This window comes from Durio zibethinus, chromosome 18 (genome assembly GCF_047325235.1).
Source record: "Durio zibethinus cultivar Kanyao isolate XHJ-2024 chromosome 18, ASM4732523v1, whole genome shotgun sequence".
In the NCBI taxonomy this organism is placed as follows: Eukaryota; Viridiplantae; Streptophyta; class Magnoliopsida; order Malvales; family Malvaceae; genus Durio; species Durio zibethinus.
In genome coordinates this window covers 6,718,540-6,742,566 of record NC_143179.1, presented here as the reverse complement: position 1 = coordinate 6,742,566, position 24,027 = coordinate 6,718,540, and the positions used below count along the sequence as shown (strand labels likewise).

The window sequence follows — 24,027 nt, the reverse complement described above, 5'->3', positions numbered from 1 at the left end:
TTTTAAATTTTAATATTTATATTTTTTTATTTTTTATATTGTGATCTATTTTGTAAAAAAAAAAATAATAATAAAATTTTGTGATCCCTTCTTTTATATTTGATTTTTGTCCTAATTCACTCCCTTTCCGGCAAATTATTTTCATATCCAAGTTCTTGCATAGAAACTTGGCCCATTAGTCAAGCAAAAGCCCTTTTCTTACATTCACAGGAGCGACGTCGTTTAGAATCGACTAATCGATCTTCTTCATTACAGCAAAAGGAAAACAAAATCTCTCTTACCGGACCAAGACAAGAGAAGGAAACACTGTTGGACACTGCGGCTGTTCTTCCCTACGCCAAGGGTTTAGGGTTTTTCCTCCATTTCCACTGAAACGTCGCTTTTTTTTTTAATCGCTGATGTCGAGCGAGCTGGCCATTTCAACTGACAGAGTTAAGAAATTCATCGACGATCTCGAATCCCAGAAAACAATCCTATCCAAATGCACCCAATTATTTACAACCCTAACCAACCATTTCTCTTCCCTCCAAAATTCCCTTTCCCTAAAATCTCAATCCCTCGACTCCAGATTCATCTCCCTTTCTTCCTCATCTTCCCAAACCCTAGAGTCCCTTTCCTTAAGCGAGTCCTCCATCCCTGACCGCGAATCCGCCGCCACTGCTGGCATCGAGGCCCAAAAAGAATCTGCTTTAGCTGAATTCAGAAACCCCATGACCTCAACCCAACTCTCCGAATCATTAAAATCCCTTTCCCGCCGTATGGACTCCACGGCGTTAATTAAATTCATAGTTTCCAAAAGAAAAGAATCCGTTTCATTACGAGCTGAGATCTCCAAAGCTTTATCCGAAGCCGTTGACCCGCCCAGGCTTGTTTTAGAAGCTGTTGACGACTTTGTTTCACAGAAAATTGGGAAGACGGGAGGGTTGACTGATAAGAGATGGGCATGCGGAATATTGGTTCAGGCATTGTTACCGGAAGCGACATGGAAGAAGAAAAAAGGGAAAAGGCCGGTGTTTGCGAGCAGCACTGTAGAAAGGGCGGGAAAGGTGGTTGAGAAATGGAAAGGGCAGTTGGATGGGGAGGGAGAAGGAGTTGGGGCAGCGGAGGCGGTTATGTTTTTGCAAATGGTGGTTGGGTTTGAGTTGAAAGAGAGGTTTGAAGAAGCTTTTTTGAGGAAGTTGGTTGTGGATTTCGCGTCACGGAGGGATATGGCTAAGCTTGCTGCTGCTTTGGGGTTTGGTGATAAAATAGGAGGTTTGTGCTCTTCTTTTCAAAGGGTAGTTTTAAGGTTTTTTTTTTTTTTTCAAACGTATTTTGTTAATGTGGTTTTGTTTTTGCTTTCAGTTTGCTTAGGATAATAAATTTGTGAAAATATATATATGTTTTGAGATTAAATTATTTGTGGTTAGGGAATAGATATTTAACTTTGTTAGAAGCTTTGTACCTCAAGTCGCACTTTTTGCAATTCATCCCAGCAATTGGGTAGTGTAGGATTGCTTTGTGTCATTCATGGAGATTAAGTGGACTAGTTCGATTTGCATCATGAGTGATTTATTTATATCAAACATTCTAATTGGGATAATAGTTGGGGATTGAATCCACTCATGCAAATAGAATTTTGAAAATTTTAATTGGTGGCAGTTTATTGGATTTGCTAAAAGCAATTGTCTAGTATTCATCTATGATAACTCCTTTACTTTTTCAAATTTGCTGTTTAGATGGTGGATTTACAGTGCAGTGCCTTGCAAATGGTCACTCTGAACGGACACTGAAAGCATGTTCACACCATGTTATCTAGTTAACTACCTATAACTTTGAAAAAGGTCTATGTAATCAATATTTATACAAGATATCTAAATCTACAATAGTAAAGGTTTTTATTTAACCTATCTAAGCTAAATCTTGGTCGGGGCTTTAATTAGCTAATAACTCACCCAGCTATTTACATTCTTTGAAAGCTTTATGCCTTTATGGAATCTACTTGTACTTCCTTGCATCATTACTTGAACTTGTCATGTCTAGCAGCTGGTTTACAAATCACCTCTTATCCATGTTCTACACTTTTAGATGATAGTTGTATGTATCAGAAGAGTGCCAGAAGTCGTTCTTTATCACATTCCACTTGCATTACAAGGTAGCAGAGTAGACATACAAATCACCTCTTCCCCATGTTCTACTCTTTTAGATGATAGTTGTATGTATCTCAAGAGTGCCAGAAGTTGTGCTTCATCACATTCCACCTGCATTACAAGGTGGCAGAGAATGCAGTTGCATTATATTCCATACATACATACATATATGCATGTGTGCATGCATGGTTTGTGGTTGCACAGATGGATTTTGGAATATGTGCTTGCCCTGCATTTCTCTATCCAAAAAGATATAAATTCGATGTATGCCAATGCTGGCAAGATACGTAGGGTTTATGTCAGGCATTAGCCATGCGGTGCCTTGAGTTTTATGTGCAGACACTTTGAAAACACATGCACACAGGCACTGGGTCCAGTGCTCTTGTAATGTCCTCTTAGGCAAATGTATTTGGAATGTAAAACTTATCAAATCTTTGCCTGTAATAAGATAGAGATACAATTTTATTGTTTTGTATTTTGAAGGGTTTCTTTTTCTGATTTCTTGAATAAATCATAAACACATTTGTCATGTTAGTCTTGTCTACCACCTCTGACTTGCAGTTACAAAGATCTATGCTGCTGTGTTTCTCATGTAAGGCATCTATTAAACTATTAAATTGAGGTAAAGATCATGAAAAACTACTGTTAACTGAGGTAAAAGGTAGATAAATATAGCTTGCATTGTCTTATACATCCCAGAATCCACAAAGGATTCTCCTTTCTGGAAAGGGGTGTTTTTCTTTTAGCTTTTACTTTAAATTTGTGCTGGTACAATAAAATAAGCAAATAATCACAAAGAGAAAGATGATGTATTGTTTGTATTGGTTTATTCTTGTCATCATCGTATGAGAATTCACTTAAATAGCACCTCCTTGATTTGAATTATCTCTGAACTTTTCAGATATTATTGATGAACTAATAAAGAATGGTAAAGAGATTGAGGCAGTGTACTTTGCCACGGAGGCTGGCTTGACACAGAGATTTTCTGCTGTTTCTCTGCTTAAGTCCCATCTCCGGAACTCCAAAAAGAATGCAACCACTATACTGAAGAATGGAAATAATACCGCAGCTGCAACAGTACGAAGACATTCCCTTGTATCTTTTAATAACATACCAGCTACATCATGTATGTAGAATTTCATTTTTGAACCTTTAGTAAAGACCCGCAGGTTAAAGGTAGTTGATCTTGCAGGAGGAGTCAAACAATTTGGAGCTGAATTCAATCAAAGCTATTATCAAATGCGTTGAAGACCATAAGCTTGAATCAGAGTTCTCTGTTGATAACTTAAGAAAGCGAGCCACTCAGCTGGAGAAAGTCAGGGCAGATAGGAAAAAGAGTTCATCAGCCACTGGGAAGCCTCAAAATAAGCGGGGCCATAATGCTGGTAGCAGCCGGAGCAGTGGGCCACCTGCTTTCCGTCCTGCTAAAGCATCTAAATTTTCAAATGCCTATCCCCCTTTTAGTCGCAGAAATCCAGCTCCCTCTGCACAGCATAGCCCAGCTGCACGATATTCTGGACCGTACACCTATGGTGGCCAGAATGTTTTTGAGGGCCCTACTGCTCCTTATGCATCAGCATATGGTGTGCCACACTCTCAAAGTCCTGCTGCAGTTACTCAACAGCACTACTCACACCCTGTCGATAACATGATTGCTTCTGGTTATCGGAGCAGCGGTGCTTATGGGGGTCAGCCTAGCTATGGAGCATATGACTATGGCTCTGCTGCACCATCTGCGCATCAGCCTTCTTCGTATACCCAATAGTGTGGAAGCTGTAACCAGACGACTGGGAAATTTTGTGTGGACCTCATTGGTGTACTTGCATTTGGAAGCCTTATCTTGTACTCCTTTTTTTGTTTGAATAAGTGACCATCTTTTTCCCGCGGAAGGAAAAGCTAGAAATGGTTCAGATTCCTGAAAATCTATGCTGCCTGCCCCAGCTCTCTGTCGTTGTTTTTATTTTGAGATGACCTAGAAATGTTATCACTTATATGACTAAGCTAAAGTGAAGATATATAAATTCTTCCATTGTGATACTGATTTGTTAGAAACATTGACAGAGACAATGTTGGAAGGATGAAAATTAAATATTGTGTGAATACCCACTTTACTTTTTCTTTCTTTTATATGGAAAGTTTTGATCAAGGGCCAAAAAGTTTTATCTAGAAAATATTTAATCTCAAATTCAAGGATTTGGTTTTTTAATTTTTTTTCTTCTTTTCAAAGGGTAGAAGATATACTTCCAGGCAAACAAGGAATGAAAACAATATGATGGGCGTTTAATAGGGGCTATTTTCCTCTTAAATTATTTTTTTTTATGAAATTTTATATTTTTGTTATCTGATTTTTTAATTTGCTTGAAAATTCTTTTTCTCGTGTTAAGAATTTTACAATCTCAACAACGTCCAAAAAGAGAAAAGTAAAGGAATCAAAAACTCTTCCCTCTCTGAGAGTATTTTTTAGATTTCAAAGAAAACATGAAAACTGTCCTATTTGCTATGACTTAATTACATAGACAACATTATTTTCTTACAAATATAATAATTTTATATATTATTTTATATTTAATTTTCTTAATTCAATAAAATAAATTTTTAAAAAATAAAAACGTGAATTTTGTTTTAAAATATAAAAAATTTATTTCTCAGAATTCAATAAAAAAAAAACGTTTTTAAGATTAAAAAATACGAGCTTTATTAAAAATGTGAGAAACATTATTTTTAGATTTCTTAAATTTCAACAAAAATAATATTTTTAATATTGAAAGCATAATTTTCTTTGAAAATATAAAAAAATTTTATATTATGATAAAATTTTATTGTTACATATAAAATTTATTATATGTACAATAAAACTTAAAATATTTTTACTTAAACAATTTAAAAAATATTAAATGAACAATTTACATGTTAAATAAATTATTTATTTATTCATATATTATTTACGTATTACATATTATAAATGTCACGTTTTATTAGCATATTATAAAAATAATAGAGTAAAAATATTTATTAGATAATTTTACATTATTCTAATTAAATACAAAAATTTTATATTTTTTAAATTTAACAAAATTCAAGAATCACATATTTTTTAAATATTACATTTAAAAGTATATCAATTATAATAATTATAACATAATTAATCAACCATAATTTAAAATTAAATAAAAATCATCAAAATTTTATATCAAATCCATGCTTATAAATAATAAACTTTGACATAATTTATATTATAATTAAATAATTATAATATTATAAAAAATTATAAACAAAATACTCTCGCTTTTTTTTTTTCAATGTCACTTTATTTGAAATCACTTTTTTCTCTTAAAATTTAAGTATCCGTACAACTATTACTTGGACTTTGAATGAAGTGATAAGATTTGAACGAAAACCTTAAATGGCAGAAAAAATTATTGAAAATGTTAAAGTGGCTGACATTCCACGTGTTTCTACGGCTGTGGTGAATTAAAATAGTCAGTTTGACGAAACAGTGTTGGATGACCCAGAGTAGAATGACAGCAGATGGAGGGCCCCACTAACGGATCCGCCGGTTGGACGAATCATCATTCATTCGGCCGAAGGACAGACGGACGAACAAGACGATCCCCTTTCTTTTTGTTGGGATACAAATACGATTTGGTTGCAATGAAGAAGCTTAATTTGAGCAAGAATCCTGTCCTTTTAAAACATATATATTAAGATGAGCCGGAGGTTATTTTAAATTCAAAATAAAATTTGCAGATTTCAAAATAAAATTTATATTAAATTCACAAATCATTTATTTAAAAATAAATTTGAGTGAAATATTAATGAGAACTTACTTTTAAATACATTGAATTTTCGTCGAAAATCAAATTTTAAAATTTACAACTGAAATATTAGATTTATGCCAACTCAGCCAACTCTTATTCTCGCAATAAACCATAATTTTAATATTTGTGGTTAAAGTATGTTATTTCATATTTAATAAATTAAAATATTTTATAATTTTATATTTAAATTGAATTTTATCATGTATAAGTGAAAATAAAATAATTTTTTTAATGATGAATTTAAAAATGATAATAAAAAATTAAATATTAAATATTAATTAGATGTAAAATGATATTATTTTAATATATTTTTATCATGTATAAACAAAAATAAAATAAAACTATTAAGTGTTAAATTTAAAAAAATTAATAAAATAAAATTTTAATTTTGATATCATATTAAATCTAAAATTTAAAATTAATTGATAGTAAGTAAAAAATTTAATTTAAATATAAAATTATAAAAAATAAATATTTATTAAATATGAGATATTATCATTGTAATAATTGATTCTTGAATTTTAGTCTAAAGTTTAGATTAATTCATGATTTACTTCAATTTCACACTTTTAGACTAACTCAATTCTTATGTCAGGATTTAGCAACTTATTTTTCTTGCTATTTTAGTATACGTGTCGCTCCATTATCCATGTGATTTTATCCATTTGATTCAATTCACTTGGCTAAAATTTTTGCATTTTTTTCCACATAAAAAGTTTTCTATTACAAATTTTCATACTTCAGGAAAAAGGGCATTTAATCCTTTTTCATTTGGAAATTAACGGTCAAATTAAAAGTTGAAACGCTTTGAATACAGATAATAAAAGTTCATAGATTAAACTTATTTCCATGTGGAATAGCCGGCACGACAATCCGGTTTGTCTATGCAATGGTAGATTTAACAATTGGTTTCAGACATAATCCATCGAGACTATTACTTTTTCTTTCTTTCTTTCTTTTTTTTTTTCTGACTTTGAAAATTTCAACAATTTGGTGAGTAATGTCAATAATATTGTCACCGCATGCATTCTTAGGTCATTCCTATCTACTGTTTTCTTGCATGTGTATAGTGACATTGTAGGATTTTTTTTTTATCTATTTATAATATATATATAATTCAGATTTATTAATTTTATTAATGAAAATGGTGTTCAGATCTCTCTTTTTTTTCAAATTTTATTATTTTTCAATATTTAAGGGTGTTTAGGAAATTTTTTTAATTTTATTATTTTTTTTATTTTTAAGAGTGTCTGTATAAACCCTCCCACAAAAGGTGAATTTGCCTATGCATGTGCAGCTGTAAATTAGAAAAACCAAACGATAATACAACATATTAGTAATAACCAGTCAAATAGAGCTTATTGTCCCTTTTTTTATGAAAAAAAAAATTACGGAGATAGAGAAATAAGTTATAAATATCGATATTCAAACTTTAAACTTGTTAGAATATAAATATTATTTTTTTAAAATAATTATATAAATTAATTAAATTAAATTTTAGATTTTATTTTTTATAAAACAAAAATCAAAATAAAAAATAATAATAACAAATTTGTTGTATAGGGATTTTGGTTTGCAATGGTGTATCATGAAAATGATTTGCAAGTCTTGCGAATCTTCAGACTTTTTGATTTTATAGCATTTCAGTACAGCACTACTATATGTATTTTAATGTTTTCTCACACAGATTATGGCATGTTCAGACTTGGCTTTACCCTTTTTGTGTAACACATTTATGGTTTGCTTTATAAGGTCGGAAAGTGAAAAAAAATAAATTTTTAAGTGCGTTTGTAGTAAAAAAAAAAAAGTGAGAAAAAAAATGAAAGATTATCGTTTTTCATTTTTATTCATAAATATAAAACATTTTAAATTAAAAAATAAGAGGCCAAAAATAAAAAATTGTGAATACATGTTGCATATTTATAAGATTATCTATTATATTTAGATTTTTTATCTTAATTTAAAAAAATTATAATGATAAAGTCAAATAAATTTAATTTTTTTTATTTCTCGTCTCTATCAAGTAATCGATAAAACATTTTTTATCCCTTTAATCAAGCACGCCAATGAAAATGCATTTTTTCTTTTTTTTTTCTCTTTCAATTTTTTATATTATTATTTTTCTATCCAGTTGACTGCCTTAATAGTTTCTGTTTGCGCACAAAATGAATCGTTGATTGTTTTAAAGGCACGGATTCGCCTGGAAAGTGATGAAACTATTATTGTTCTGTGGAAGACTATAAGTTCAAGACGACAATTATGATTTCATTGATATTATCATAAATGTTTTCTCTAATATTATTATTTTTTATTATAATATTTATTCAAACAATATAATTATAAATATTAATATTTTAAATTAACACATCTATAAAAAAAAATCACCAATTTTTTAATCAAAATTTACTTTTAAAAATAAAACTTGTAATTATTTAATTTTTTTTTAAATTATCCCATCCACAATTAGTGGAGTTTTTATATTTCATGTTCAGATTTTCTCAATAATGTATTATGTAAAAAGTTTTTCAAAAAATAATATTTTGATTATTTTTTATTTATAGTTATAAACACTTAATTAACCAAACTCAATGGTAGTGTTTAGTATTTTTGTATGATCACTATGATATTGTAATTATTGAGATGATTTTATTATTAATGTGATCTTATTACTCTTTATTTGAAATTATTTTATTTTGTTACTATTATTAATTCTTATAAATCAAATATCATTGTATTTTGTATTGCAAAAAATCAAATAATATTTTGTTTAAAAATACAAAAATAATCATGTATATTGTAATAATTACATAAATTAATAATTTTAATGTTATTTAAAGATACTAATTTATAAAATATTAATAATATTTTTATTTATTTATAATACATTATAATTAAAATTATTAAATTAATAAAATATTTATTGATAGGTAAATTAATTTTTATAATATAAATAATGTAAAAAATATTTAAATTATAAAATAAATATAATCTATTGAATTCACAATAAAGGAAAATCAAAAAATCAAATTATATCTAAAATATTAAAAATATATACATGTATAAATTATTTTTGAACTTATTACAATGAATATTAGTTTCAAAATATAAAAATTATAATATAAAATAATTACAATTTTAAGAAAAGGTAAGTTTTGAATTCATATATTAAATATGTGATATTGACTGTTGTTAATTTTATATATCATTTTACATCGAAATAAAAAATTTTCATTTGTTTGTATAGAAATTATATCACCTTATAAACCAATGATGTGATCCCTCTTAATGATATAAGATCACCATTATGTAAGACCATCGAATGCTTTCTAAACATAATGATCTAATTATCTTTTGTAAATCATCATTGTTTTTTGAGTGATTATCTTATTTTATACACTATTAAAAAGAAAAGTCAAACTTAAATAATTATTTTTTTTAATTGAAAAAAATTCAAAATTTTTTGAGTAATTAAAAAATATGCATCAACAAATAATCAAGTGTACATAGTTACAAGTATTTTATTTTAAAGTAAATCACATTATTTGTCATTCAATTATGATTGTATTTTTAAAATAATTACTAAATTACTAAAATTTGAATAAATAATTTTTTGTCACAATTTCTAGTTTCTAATAGTGTGTTGATGTAGCATTATCACATTAACTATCAGCTGCCATGTAACATCATTCAACCGACAAATTTATTTTTCAAGCTTTATACATTATGTCAATATTGTCATGTAGCAAATCATATAATACGGTAATGTCATGTGCCCCTAACAGTTATGTAATATTATTACATTAATACGTTATTAGAAATTAACAGTTGAATAATAAAAAATATTTATTTAAAATTTAGCAACTAAATTAGAGTTTTAAAATTGAGTAATTATTTTAATAATACAATCATAATTGAGTGATTAATAATATATATTTTATTTTATTTTAACTTTTAAATTCGAGAGGCTATATCAATTTAAAAAAAACAAATTTAAAATTTAACTCATTTAATTTATATATCAATATTTAAAAAATAATATTTAATAAATTTAAAATTTAAATTATATAGTTTATAAACTTTTTTCGATTTTAAAATTGCGACCCCTGTCTTGTACTTAAAAAAATCTGACATGATGTAGGAACCTGACAGGAAAGCGAGACATGGAATTTCTCGCCTCTTTGTTTTAGAAAAAGAAAATATCGTGGAATTTGACTTCAATGTAAAAAGTAATCCACGTAGACTAATGGATTTTCTTAATGCTCAATCAATCCCCCGCGCATTATATACAGGGAAATGAGCGAGGAGATCAAGACATTGGCCACAAAAAAAAAAGGATAATTAGATAAAAGCTCTTCTTCTTCTTTTCGGTAAACCAGAGAGAGAGAGAAATGGCCAGTCATTGCAACGGAAGTTCTGATCAGTCTGAATCTTTCGTCAAGATTCCACCAATAAAATTTACGAAGCTCTTTATCAACGGCAAATTTGTCGATTCCATTTCAGGTAACTTTCCATTTCCATGCTTTTCTTTCTCTGAAGCATATGCCAATTTGCTTGCTCTGTTTTCTTGTCCTCTGTCTCTCAATCATGTTTCTCGTTTGTGGGTTATGGTAATAGTTTAAACAACATCTTTTGTTAATCAATGGGATCAAGAAAAATTAATGAATGATTTGGTTGCACCAGGGAAAACGTTCGAGACAGTTGACCCAAGAACAGGGGAGGTGATAATAAGAGTTTCTGAAGGAAATGGAGAGGATATTGGTTTGGCGGTAAAGGCTGCACGTCATGCTTTTGACCATGGCCCTTGGCCTCGTTTGTCTGGCTCTGTGCGTCTAACTAATTACTTTCTTTTCCTTTCCACATCCGAATCCTTTTGTTTTGTTATGCATCCGAGCATATTTTTCCACCATTTTCATCTTAGATTTTTTTTCAAAAATTTTTAAAGAAAGTTTCTTACCAATTTTAATTATGGTAAACGATATTTCCAATGTTTTAACCACTTTTTTTTTTTTGTTTTTTTTGTGTGTGTGTATGATTTTGCTACATGAAGTTCCTTCCAACTCTTACTGCATTTATATTATTTTAAAAATTATCATTATAATTTAATTATTGAAATAATCTTAAAATTTGAAATCATTTTATTTGAGTAATAATTATTAAGTCTTACTAATTAAATATCAATATATTTGGTATTATTAAAACTCAATAGTGCTGTTAAATGCACCTTTATTTTTTTTTCACATCTAAACTTTTTTTTTTCAAAATTTTTTATAAATAAAATTACTTAATTACCCTTCTTTCAATTTTGTGGAGTTTTATAACTTTTTGAAAATGATTTTTGAAAAATCATATAATTTTTTGAAAATAAATTTCCAAAAGTTATAAACTTTTTCAAAATGAATTTTCAAAAAGTTATAAACCTTTTTGAAAATTTATTTTCAAAAGGGTTTATAATATTTTAAAAATTTATTTTCGAAAGGTTATATGACTTTCCAAATTTTCATTATTTGAAAAGTTTATGATTTTTTAAAAAGTTATTTATAAAAATTTATGTGAAAAATAAAAGATAATTAAGTAATTTTACTTTAAAAAAATTGAGATGTGAAGAGAAAAAGATTTGAGTGCATTTAGCAACACTCAAATTAAAACATTATTTTATTTGAAAGTACAAAAATAATCATACATGTATAATAATTGCACATATTAATGATTTTAATATTATTTAAAGATAATAATTTATAAAATGTTAATTAATAATATTTTATTTACTTTATAATAAAATATAATTAATTTATTGATAAGTAAATTAATTTTTATAATATAAATGATGTAAAAAATTTTGAATTATCAAATAAAACTAATCTATTGAAATTATAATAAAAAATAAATGATTATATTATAATATAAAATATAAAAAATATCTAACTTATTTTTGAACTTACTACAATCAATATTAATTTAAAAATATAAAAATTTATAGTATAAAAATGATTACAATTTTGACAAAAAGTAAATTTTAATTTACATATTATATTGTAATATTAAATATTATTAATTTTATATATTTTTTATTGATAAAATTTTTTTGAACTAAATCACTTTTCAAACTGATAATTATGAATGATCTGAAATCACTTGCACATTTAAAAAAATTAACTGCTTGTCAAATATAAACATCTAATTATAGTAAGTAAACATCTAATTTTTTGGATGGTCACATCATGGCTTGTATCGGACACCATGTAAATTTTGTTTTCAAAGTAAAAAAATACGACCTGAATTATTTATTATCTGGTCGTAACATGTGCTGGAACCAAACAAGGACAAGTTTTCAAAACCAAAACGGGCAATGTACAAATTCCGGGGTGTCGTCAGTCGTGCGTCTTTCAACGCCATTAAATGACAAAACGCCACCGCTAATAATTGACCATAAATATGACGGAGATTTGAAGTAATTAACAGTTTCACGTAGTCTAAAACTTTTTTATTAAGTCAAACATTTCTTAATGCGTTAATATATATTTTTCAAAGACCAATAGATGGTTAATTCAATTGTTTAAAATTTATATATTTTTGATAAATATATTTTAAGTTTAAATTTTATTAGTGGTTGTTTATTAATATTATTTTAAATGTATAATTTATAATTATTTATCGTAAACTATCTTTTATGATTTATTTTATCTTCATTTAAAAGATTAAATAATTTATTTATTTTTTAAAGTTTTTGAACCAAAATTTATATTTTTTTTAAGAAAAAATATCAATTATATTGATAATAAAATTTTTAGATTTCATAATCTAAAATAATAAAATGATACATACTCATAGGGCATATTACAATATGGAATGTGTGATTTTTTAATCTGTTTATAAAATTAAAAAATTTTACTAACATTATATCAAATAAAAATTTCAAAAATATTTAAGTTCATCAGAGTATATTTATTGTAGGATTTTGTGAGTTAATTAGTCCAAATTTATATTGATTTTATTTGATTTATTTAATTTTTTGGATCAATTAATGGTATCTTTTGATATACTGAAATATGTTTAATTGTAATTGTAGTTGGTGCGTATGTAATCTCTCATCAAAATAATTATGTATGCAGTTGTTCACGAATATTTACATAGAAGATTGATTATAAATGCATCAAAACATATATATATATATATATATATTCACATGCCAAAAAATAGAGGGCTAGATATTGCCATTTTTCTCACAACTAATTTATTAGTGCATTCTTTCCGATAAAAAAATTTATTATATTCTTTTTTATTATTCGCTTTAAATTGGATATGTTAGGAGCGAGGAAAGATCATGATGAAGTTTGCAGACTTGATTGAAGAAAATATAGAAGAATTAGCTGCATTGGATACCATTGATGGGGGAAAGCTGTTCGCTCATTGTAAGGCCCTGGACATCCCAAGTTCCGCAAGCACTCTGCGTTACTATGCAGGTGCAGCCGACAAAATTCATGGAACAGTGTTAAAAATGTCAAAGGGGCTTCAAGGCTACACTCTCAGGGAACCCATTGGGGTAGTAGGACATATAATTCCCTGGAATTTTCCCACCATCTTGTTTTTCTTGAAGGTTGCCCCAGCATTAGCCGCAGGCTGCACCATGGTCGTCAAGCCAGCTGAGCAGACTCCTCTTTCAGCTCTTTATTATGCTTATCTTGCTAAGCTGGTAATCAAGCTTGGATTATAAGTTTGAACTCTTCTGAAAAGGAAAATTAGTGTTAAATGTGGCTTTCTATAACTTGTTTGTGTTCAAATCAGGCTGGCATCCCTGATGGAGTGCTCAATGTTGTAAATGGATTTGGAGAGACTGCTGGAGCTGCCATTAGCTCTCATATGGACATCGACAAAGTGGGATATTTTAATTTCATATTTAAGATAAGAATTTTCACATTGAATGGAGATATTAGCTCATCTTGTTGGGTCTTGTAGGTGAGTTTTACAGGGTCTGCAGAAGTTGGACGTAAGATAATGACAGCAGCTGCAGCAAGCAATCTGAAGTCAGTGTCGCTAGAGTTGGGAGGCAAATCACCCCTGTTAATATTTGATGATGCTGATATAGACGAGGCTTCAGATATTGCTTTCCGCGGTGCCTTTTTCAACAAAGTAGGCCACTTGTGCCTTTTATGACAAGTTAAACTTTTTTTTAGGGTAGAATATAAGTCACTGTTTGAGAATAAAAAAATATATATTTAGATTACTGAGATTTAAATCTTATTAAATGTTATGTTTTAAGATAATTATTAAGTTTTGAGTTCTATAACAAGTAAAATTTTACAATTCAGACTTTAATATGACATGAAAAATTTAGCTGTACTAACTGTTCTCATCTTCTAAATTTGTAGGGAGAAATTTGTGTAGCAAGTTCTCGTATTTATGTGCAAGAAGATATTTATGAAAAATTTGTGAAGAAGTTGGTAGGGAAGACAAATGCATGGGTTGTTGGGGACCCTTTTGACCCTCGAGTTCATCAAGGACCCCAAGTAAGAGTAATCAAGGTTAAGTCGTATATATACGTATCTATGTAGCTCCCTTTAATTGATCAACATTGGCTTTCATATGATGTAGGCTGACAAGAAGCAATTCGAGAAAATTCTATCATACATTGAGCATGGCAAAAGAGAAGGAGCTACTCTGCTAACAGGGGGCAAGCATCTCGGGCAGAAGGGATACTACATCGAGCCTACGATATTTGCTGATGTTAAGGTACATTTTCTAACAAATCCTGGAGAACCTTGAAACTATGATGTTGTTGGAACTTTGCTCTAGATTCTTAATTACATCCAAAAACTTGTACACAGGAAGACATGATCATAGCAAAAGAAGAAATTTTTGGTCCCGTAATGTCATTGATGAAGTTCAAGTGAGTAGTCTGTAAATGTTCTCTCCTTTCTGCTGTTGCTGTTTGCCATTTTAATTAATTAACGGCGATTTCAGAACTATGGAAGAGGCAATTAAGAGGGCGAACAACACAACTTATGGCCTGGCTGCTGGGGTTATAACCAAGGACTTGAACGTGGCCAACACCGTGTCGAGATCGATCCGTGCCGGCATCATCTGGATCAATTGTTACACTGCGTTGGATTTGGATTGCCCCTTTGGAGGATATAAGATGAGCGGCTTCGGAAGGGATTATGGTTTGGACGCCCTTAACCAGTATCTCCAAATCAAGTCCGTTGTTACTCCCATTCACGATTCTCCCTGGCACTAATCCTCGTAGTTTTACTAAATTTTTATACCTGAAATGTAATTTTAAGAGAACAAAGTTAAAAAAAAATAAGCATGGTGATTTCAACAGCAGTGACCAGGGGAGCTATACCTTGTTTTGTAGGGCAATCAGTCAACAATGTGCTTTGGGTTGTGACACTTTAGCTTGGTTTCATGATAATGTCTTGTCTTGATAAAGCAGTGCTTCTTCATTTACCTTATTTTCTTCTTTTCTTATGAGTTCATTAATTTTAAGTGCTTAGCGAATCAAAAGTTTAGTAACCGTTCCAAACTTATACTAGTATTACCAATGTATTTTCTCACTTAGCAAATTTGAATTAAGATCCAAACCTCTTCAGTTTATAGTATTGAAATTGAAGCTTCAGTTTTGGCAAAAGGTAATTATTTTAGACCCTACACAATGCTATTGGATATAAAAGTAACAAGAAAAAAAAATGATATAGTTAAAAAAATAAAAATTATATGTAAATTCGACAAAAAAATATATTTTATATTTATATATCAATATAATAAATTTTGTATTTTACACATTTTTAATACAAACAGTACACATTATCTTACAAATCTCCTTTTATATAATTTGTGAGAGTAAAATTAAGATTTTCAAGGGGTGGAACTTCGTAACACAATGAAAATACAAATAGAAGCTGAAAATTTCACACAAAATAACTCGAAATTAAACATTTTTCTATACTTTCATAACAAAATTTAGTAAAATTTTATTTCTTCCATGAAATCCAAACCACAAAAACAAACACATATGTTCAAAACACTTAAAACACCACCAGGATTTATTATTCTACGTCGTTTCAAATCATTTCCCGATCTTTGCCCTTTACTTCAGCCCAAGAACCCACTTCGTCTTAGCCAGTGCGGCTGGGTTCGGCACTGCCTGAGGCTGCTCGTTTATCAGCTTAGCCAACTCAGTTTGACTCCTCTTCTCCTCTAGCCGCGCCTTCTAATATCTAGAAGGTTCTTTGCACGTTTACGTTGTGAATCTGATCACATGGCAATTCGTTATTGGTTCTTTCGTTGACGTGGACAATTAAAAAACAGTGTAATTCGCGTGGTGCCCACGCAAAAAATCCAAAAGGAAAGGAAAATACCTCGTTCACTGGATGACGTGGTGATCTTTCATTCGTTCAACGTCGAGTGCGATTCTTAGGTGGCTGACAGTGAAACTGGATTGGACGCGTCAGACTGAGCGGTAGAAATCTTGCGTTCGAGATCTTCTGAAGAGAACACTGTAAAATTATTTTCGAGATAAAAAGGAATTCAGAAGGGCAAAAATTGGCGCCAAAATTGTGCTTCTTAAAGTGCTTTTTACCGCTTTCCCAGCTCTCTCACAATCTGAAAATGCATCGCCAAAAATCGATACTCGCTTTCTTGCAAAAACCTTCGCCGGCGAGCCAAAACGTCACTGGCGGAAAGGTAAATGGCCAAGGAGCTTCTCAGTTTCCTTCAAAGCAACATAACCAAAATGGCGCCGTTGGTGGCTCGTCTTTGGAAGTGACGGGCACTGATACGCCACCGGAGAAGGTGCCACGTAAGGTGTTGCCGGAGAGCTTCGCAGTCAATTCCGATGCCCGAGGTTCTTCTTCTCTGTTTTCGAGTATCATGCACAAGTTTGTGAAGGTTGACAACAAAGAAAATGGAAGTCAGAGGTATTTTTTCCGGCTAATTTTAGGTTTAGGTTAGGGTTTAATTTTGTTAATAATCAATCTCAGTTGAAATTAATCTATTTTTTTTTCTTTATTTTTAGAAAATTTTATATAATCTTTAATATTTGAGAGAATTGAAAAAGGATAGAAGAAAACTGGCAGTCCATTCTAATATTATTAAAATTTGTATAGAAAATTAAATTCAAATTTATAATTTTTGCAATTCATCCCAGCAATTGGGTAGTGTAGGATTGCTTTGTGTCATTCATGGAGATTAAGTGGACTAGTTCGATTTGCATCATGAGTGATTTATTTATATCAAACATTCTGATTGGGATAATAGTTGGGGATTGAATCCACTCATGCAAATAGAATTTTGAAAATTTTAATTGGTGGCAGTTTATTGGATTTGCTAAAAGCAATTGTCTAGTATTCATCTATGATAAGTCCTTTACTTTTTCAAATTTGCTGTTTAGATGGTGGATTTACAGTGCATTGCCTTGCAAATGGTCACTCTGAACGGACACTGAAAGCATGTTCACACCATGTTATCTAGTTAACTACCTATAACTTTGAAAAAGGTCCATGTAATCAATATTTATACAAGATGTCTAAATCTACAATAGTAAAGGTTTTTATTTAACCTATCTAAGCTAAATCGTGGTCGGGGCTTTAATTAGCTAATAACTCACCCAGCTATTTACATTCTTTGAAAGCTTTATGCCTTTATGGAATCTACTTGTACTTCCTTGCATCATTACTTGAACTTGTCATGTCTAGCAGCTGGTTTGCAAATCACCTCTTATCCATGTTCTACTCTTTTAGATGATAGTTGTATGTATCAGAAGAGTGCCAGAAGTCGTTCTTTATCACATTCCACTTGCATTACAAGGTAGCAGAGTAGACATACAAATCACCTCTTCCCCGTGTTCTACTCTTTTAGATGACAGTTGTATGTATCTCAAGAGTGCCAGAAGTTGTGCTTCATCACATTCCACCTGCATTACAAGGTAGCAGAGAATGCAGTTGCATTATATTCCATACATACATACATATATGCATGTGTGCATGCATGGTTTGTGGTTGCACAGATGGATTTTGGAATATGTGCTTGCCTTGCATTTCTCTATAATAAGGATGCAAATTTCAAAATCCAAAATGATATAAATTCGATGTATGCCAATGCTGGCAAGATATGTAGGGTTTATGTCCGGCATTAGCCATGTGGTGCCTTGAGTTTTATGTGCAGACACTTCGAAAACACATGCACACAGGCACTGGGTCCAGTGCTCTTGTAATGTCCTCTTAGGCAAATGTATTTGGAATGTAAAACTTATCAAATCTTTGCCTGTAATAAGATAGAGATACAATTTTATGGTTTTGTATTTTGAAGGGTTTCTTTTTCTGATTTCTTGAATAAATCATATACACATTTGTCATGTTAGTCTTGTCTACCACCTCTGACTTGCAGTTACAAAGATCTATGCTGCTGTGTTTCTCATGTAAGGCATCTATTAGACTATTAAATTGAGGTAAAGATCATGAAAAACTACTGTTAACTGAGGTAAAGGGTAGATAACTATAGCTTGCATTGTCTTATACATCCCAGAATCCACAAAGGATTCTCCTTTTTCTGGAAAGGGGTGTTTTTCTTTTAGCTTTTACTTTAAATTTGTGCTGGTACAATAAAATAAGCAAATAATCACAAAGAGAAAGATGATGTATTGTTTGTATTGGTTTATTCTTGTCATCATCGTATGAGAATTCACTTAAATAGCACCTCCTTGATTTGAATTATCTCTGAACTTTTCAGATATTATTGATGAACTAATAAAGAATGGTAAAGAGATTGAGGCAGTGTACTTTGCCACGGAGGCTGGCTTGACACAGATTTTCTGCTGTTTCTCTGCTTAAGTCCCATCTCTGGAACTCCAAAAAGAATGCAACCACTATACTGAAGAATGGAAATAACACCGCAGCTGCAACAGTACGAAGACATTCCCCTGTATCTTTTAATAACATACCAACTACATCATGTATGTAGAATTTCATTTTTGAACCTTTAGTAAAGACCTGCAGGTTAAAGGTAGTTGATCTTGCAGGAGGAGTCAAACAATTTGGAGCTGAATTCAATCAAAGCTATTATCAAATGCGTTGAAGACCATAAGCTTGAATCAGAGTTCTCTGTTGATAACTTAAGAAAGCGAGCCACTCAGCTGGAGAAAGTCAGGGTAGATAGGAAAAAGAGTTCATCAGCCACTGGGAAGCCTCAAAATAAGCGAGGCCATAATGCTGGTAGCAGCCGGAGCAGTGGGCCACCTGCTTTTCGTCCTGCTTAAGCATCTAAATTTTCAAATGCCTATCCCCCTTTTAGTGGCAGAAATCCAGCTCCCTCTGCACAGCATAGCCCAGCTGCGCGATATTCTGGACCATACACCTATGGTGGCCAGAATGTTTTTGAGGGCCCTACTGCTCCTTATGCATCAGCATATGGTGTGCCGCACTCTCAAATTCCTGCTGCAGTTACTCAACAGCACTACTCACACCCTGTCGATAACATGATTGCTTCTGGTTATCGGAGCAGCGGTGCTTATGGGGGTCAGCCTAGTTATGGAGCATATGACTATGGCTCTGCTGCGCCATCTGCGCATCAGCCTTCTTCGTATACCCAATAGCGTGGAAGCAGTAACCAGACGACTGGGAAATTTTGTGTAGACCTCATTGGTGTACTTGCATTTGGAAGCCTTATCTTGTACTCCTTTTTTTGTTTGAATAAGTGACCATCTTTTTCCCGCGGAAGGAAAAGCTAGAAATGGTTCAGATTCCTGAAAATCTATGCTGCCTGCCCCAGTTCTGTCGTTGTTTTTATTTTGAGATGACCTAGAATTGTTGTTACTTATATGACTAAGCTAAAGTGAAGATATATGAATTCTTCCATTGTGATACTGATTTGTTAGAAAGATTGACAGGGACAATGTTGGAAGGATGAAGATTAAATATTGTGTGAATACCCACTTCACTTTTTCTTTCTTTTATATGGAAAGTTTTGATCAAGGGCCAAAAAGTTTTATCTAGAAAATATTTAATCTCAAATTCAAGGATTTGTTTTTTTAATTTTTTTTCTTCTTTTTAAAGGGTAGAAGATATACTTCCAGGCAAACAAGGAGTGAAAACGATATGATGGGCGTTTAATAGGGGCTATTTTCCTCTTAAATTATTCTTTTTATGAAATTTTATTTTTTTGTTATCTGATTTTTTAATTTGCTTGAAAATTCTTTTTCTCGTGTTAAGAATTTTACAATCTCAACAACGTCCAAAAAGAGAAAAGTAAAGGAATCAAAAACTCTTCCCTCTCTGAGAGTATTTTTTAGATTTCAAAGAAAAAATGAAAATTGTCCTATTTGCCCTGGCTTAATTACATAGACAACATTAGTTCCTTACAAATATAATAATTTTATATATTATTTTATATTTAATTTTCTTAATTCAATAAAACAAATTTTTAAAAAATAAAAACGTGAAATTTGTTTTAAAATATAAAAAAATTATTTCTCAAAATTCAATAAAAAAAACGTTTTTAAGATTAAAAAATATGATCTTTATTAAAAATGTGAGAAACATTATTTTTCAGAATTCTTAAATTTCAACAAAAATAATATTTTTAATATTGAAAGCATAATTTTCTTTGAAAATATAAAAAAATTATATATTATGATAAAATTTTATTGTTACATATAAATTTTATTATATGTACAATAAAACTTAAAATATTTTTAATTAAATAATTTAAAAAATATTAAATGAACAATTTACATGTTAAATAAATAATTTATTTATTCATATATTATTTACGTATTACATATTATAAATGTCACGTTTTATTAACATATTTAAATATATTTATTAGATAATTTTACATTATTCTAACTAAATAAAAAAAATTTATATTTTTTAAATTTAACAAAATTCAAGAATCACATATTTTTTAAATATTACATTTACAAGTATATCAATTATAATAATTATAACATAATTAATCAATCATAATTTAAAATTAAATAAAAATCATCAAAATTTTATATCAAATTCATGCTTATAAATAATAAACTTTGACATAATTTATATTATAATTAAATAATTATAATATTATAAAAAATTATAAACAAAATACTCTCGTTTTTTTTTTTCAATGTCACTTTATTTGAAATCATTTTTTTCTCTTAAAATTTAAGTATCCGTACAACTATTACTTGGACTTTGAATGAAGTGATGAGATTTGAACGAAAACCTTAAATGGCAGAGAAAATTATTGACAATGTTGAAGTGGCTGACATTCCCACAACGCTTGTGACACGTGTTTCTACGGCAGTGGTGAATTAAAATAGTCAGTTTGACGAAACAGTGTTGGATGACCACGAGTAGAATGACAGCAGATGGTGGGCCCCACTAACGGATCCGCCGGTTGGACGAATCATCATTCATTCGGCCGGAAGACAGACGGACGGACAAGACAATCGCCTCTCTTTTTGTTGTGATACAAATACGATTTGGTTGCAATGAAGAAGCTTAATTTGAGCGAGAAACCGTTCCCTTTAAAACATATATATTAAGATGAGCCAGAGGTTATTTTAAATTCAAAATAAAATTTGCAGATTTCAAAAAAGAATTATATTAAATTCACAAATCATTTATTTAAAAAATTTATTAACAATAAAAATTTAATTTGAGTGAAATATTAATGAGAACTTACTTTTTAATACATTGAATTTTCATCGAAAATCAAATTTTAAAATTTACAACTGAAATATTAGATTTATGCCAACTCTTATTCTCGTAATAAACCATAATTTTAATATTTGTGGTTAAAGTAAGCTATTTCATATTTAATAAATTAAAATATTTTATAATTTTATATTTAAATTGAATTTCATCATGTATAAGTGAAAATAAAATAAATTTTTTAATGATGAATTTAAAAAATATAATAAAAAATTAAATATTAATTAGATGTAAAATGATATTATTTTAACATATTTTTAACACGTATAAGCAAAAATAAAATAAATTTATTATGTGATAAATTTAAAAATATTAATAAAATAAAATCTTCATTTTGATATCATATTAAATCTAAAATTTAAAATTAATTGATAGTAAATAAAAATTTTTAATTTAAATATAAAATTATAAAAAATAAATATTTATTAAATATGAGATATTATCATTGTAATAATTGATTCTTGAATTTTAGTCTAAAGTTTAGATTAATTCATGATTTACTTCAATTTCACACTTTTAGACTAACTCAATTCTTACGTCAGGATTTAGCAACTTATTTTTCTTGCTATTTTAGTATACGTGTCGCTCCATTATCCATGTGATTTTATCCATTTGATTCAATTCACTTGGCTAAAATTTTTGCATTTTTTTCCACATAAAAAGTTTTCTATTACAAATTTTCATACTTCAGGAAAAAGGGCATTTAATCCTTTTTCATTTGGAAATTAACGGTCAAATTAAAAGTTGAAACGCTTTGAATACAGATAATAAAAGTTCATAGATTAAACTTATTTCCATGTGGAATAGCCGGCACGACAATCCGGTTTGTCTATGCAATGGTAGATTTAACAATTGGTTTCAGACATAATCCATCGAGACTATTACTTTTTCTTTCTTTCTTTCTTTTTTTTTTTCTGACTTTGAAAATTTCAACAATTTGGTGAGTAATGTCAATAATATTGTCACCGCATGCATTCTTAGGTCATTCCTATCTACTGTTTTCTTGCATGTGTATAGTGACATTGTAGGATTTTTTTTTTATCTATTTATAATATATATATAATTCAGATTTATTAATTTTATTAATGAAAATGGTGTTCAGATCTCTCTTTTTTTTCAAATTTTATTATTTTTCAATATTTAAGGGTGTTTAGGAAATTTTTTTAATTTTATTATTTTTTTTATTTTTAAGAGTGTCTGTATAAACCCTCCCACAAAAGGTGAATTTGCCTATGCATGTGCAGCTGTAAATTAGAAAAACCAAACGATAATACAACATATTAGTAATAACCAGTCAAATAGAGCTTATTGTCCCTTTTTTTATGAAAAAAAAAATTACGGAGATAGAGAAATAAGTTATAAATATCGATATTCAAACTTTAAACTTGTTAGAATATAAATATTATTTTTTTAAAATAATTATATAAATTAATTAAATTAAATTTTAGATTTTATTTTTTATAAAACAAAAATCAAAATAAAAAATAATAATAACAAATTTGTTGTATAGGGATTTTGGTTTGCAATGGTGTATCATGAAAATGATTTGCAAGTCTTGCGAATCTTCAGACTTTTTGATTTTATAGCATTTCAGTACAGCACTACTATATGTATTTTAATGTTTTCTCACACAGATTATGGCATGTTCAGACTTGGCTTTACCCTTTTTGTGTAACACATTTATGGTTTGCTTTATAAGGTCGGAAAGTGAAAAAAAATAAATTTTTAAGTGCGTTTGTAGTAAAAAAAAAAAAGTGAGAAAAAAAATGAAAGATTATCGTTTTTCATTTTTATTCATAAATATAAAACATTTTAAATTAAAAAATAAGAGGCCAAAAATAAAAAATTGTGAATACATGTTGCATATTTATAAGATTATCTATTATATTTAGATTTTTTATCTTAATTTAAAAAAATTATAATGATAAAGTCAAATAAATTTAATTTTTTTTATTTCTCGTCTCTATCAAGTAATCGATAAAACATTTTTTATCCCTTTAATCAAGCACGCCAATGAAAATGCATTTTTTCTTTTTTTTTTCTCTTTCAATTTTTTATATTATTATTTTTCTATCCAGTTGACTGCCTTAATAGTTTCTGTTTGCGCACAAAATGAATCGTTGATTGTTTTAAAGGCACGGATTCGCCTGGAAAGTGATGAAACTATTATTGTTCTGTGGAAGACTATAAGTTCAAGACGACAATTATGATTTCATTGATATTATCATAAATGTTTTCTCTAATATTATTATTTTTTATTATAATATTTATTCAAACAATATAATTATAAATATTAATATTTTAAATTAACACATCTATAAAAAAAAATCACCAATTTTTTAATCAAAATTTACTTTTAAAAATAAAACTTGTAATTATTTAATTTTTTTT

General features: G+C 29.2%; 3 protein-coding genes and 1 pseudogene across 5 annotated transcripts; all 4 read left to right on the top strand.

Moving 5' to 3' along the window:
- The first annotated feature begins 204 nt into the window (after positions 1 to 204).
- Positions 205 to 4,256, top strand: LOC111299092 (FRIGIDA-like protein 4a). The gene is made up of 3 exons (XM_022894056.2): positions 205 to 1,254; positions 3,031 to 3,206; positions 3,322 to 4,256. Exons 1-3 carry the CDS (start codon positions 399 to 401, stop codon positions 3,892 to 3,894), a joined length of 1,605 nt encoding a protein of 534 aa, XP_022749791.2. The 5' UTR covers positions 205 to 398; the 3' UTR covers positions 3,895 to 4,256.
- A 6,003-nt stretch (positions 4,257 to 10,259) lies between these two features.
- Positions 10,260 to 15,396, top strand: LOC111284558 (aldehyde dehydrogenase family 2 member C4). 2 transcript variants are annotated; one of them, XM_089747134.1, is made up of 9 exons: positions 10,260 to 10,447; positions 10,628 to 10,770; positions 13,254 to 13,637; positions 13,730 to 13,819; positions 13,901 to 14,074; positions 14,314 to 14,451; positions 14,537 to 14,674; positions 14,770 to 14,831; positions 14,906 to 15,396. In XM_089747134.1, exons 1-9 carry the CDS (start codon positions 10,336 to 10,338, stop codon positions 15,177 to 15,179), a joined length of 1,515 nt encoding a protein of 504 aa, XP_089603260.1. In that variant the 5' UTR covers positions 10,260 to 10,335; the 3' UTR covers positions 15,180 to 15,396. The 2 variants fall into 2 exon arrangements, with proteins under 2 accessions (XP_089603260.1, XP_089603261.1); XM_089747135.1 differs by lacking the exon at positions 14,314 to 14,451.
- An 889-nt stretch (positions 15,397 to 16,285) lies between these two features.
- On the top strand, positions 16,286 to 19,802 carry LOC149513649 (DNA mismatch repair protein MSH7-like). The gene is made up of 3 exons (XM_089747136.1): positions 16,286 to 16,860; positions 17,683 to 17,867; positions 18,671 to 19,802. The coding sequence occupies exons 1-2, from the start codon at positions 16,553 to 16,555 to the stop codon at positions 17,684 to 17,686; spliced, it is 312 nt and encodes a 103-aa protein (XP_089603262.1). The 5' UTR covers positions 16,286 to 16,552; the 3' UTR covers positions 17,687 to 17,867; positions 18,671 to 19,802.
- On the top strand, positions 17,949 to 19,892 carry LOC149513648 (FRIGIDA-like protein 4a; annotated as a pseudogene). Its single transcript, XR_016330127.1, has 4 exons — positions 17,949 to 18,054; positions 18,303 to 18,359; positions 18,671 to 18,844; positions 18,960 to 19,892. The product of XR_016330127.1 is annotated as an FRIGIDA-like protein 4a (transcript).
- The last annotated feature ends 4,135 nt before the right edge of the window (positions 19,893 to 24,027 follow it).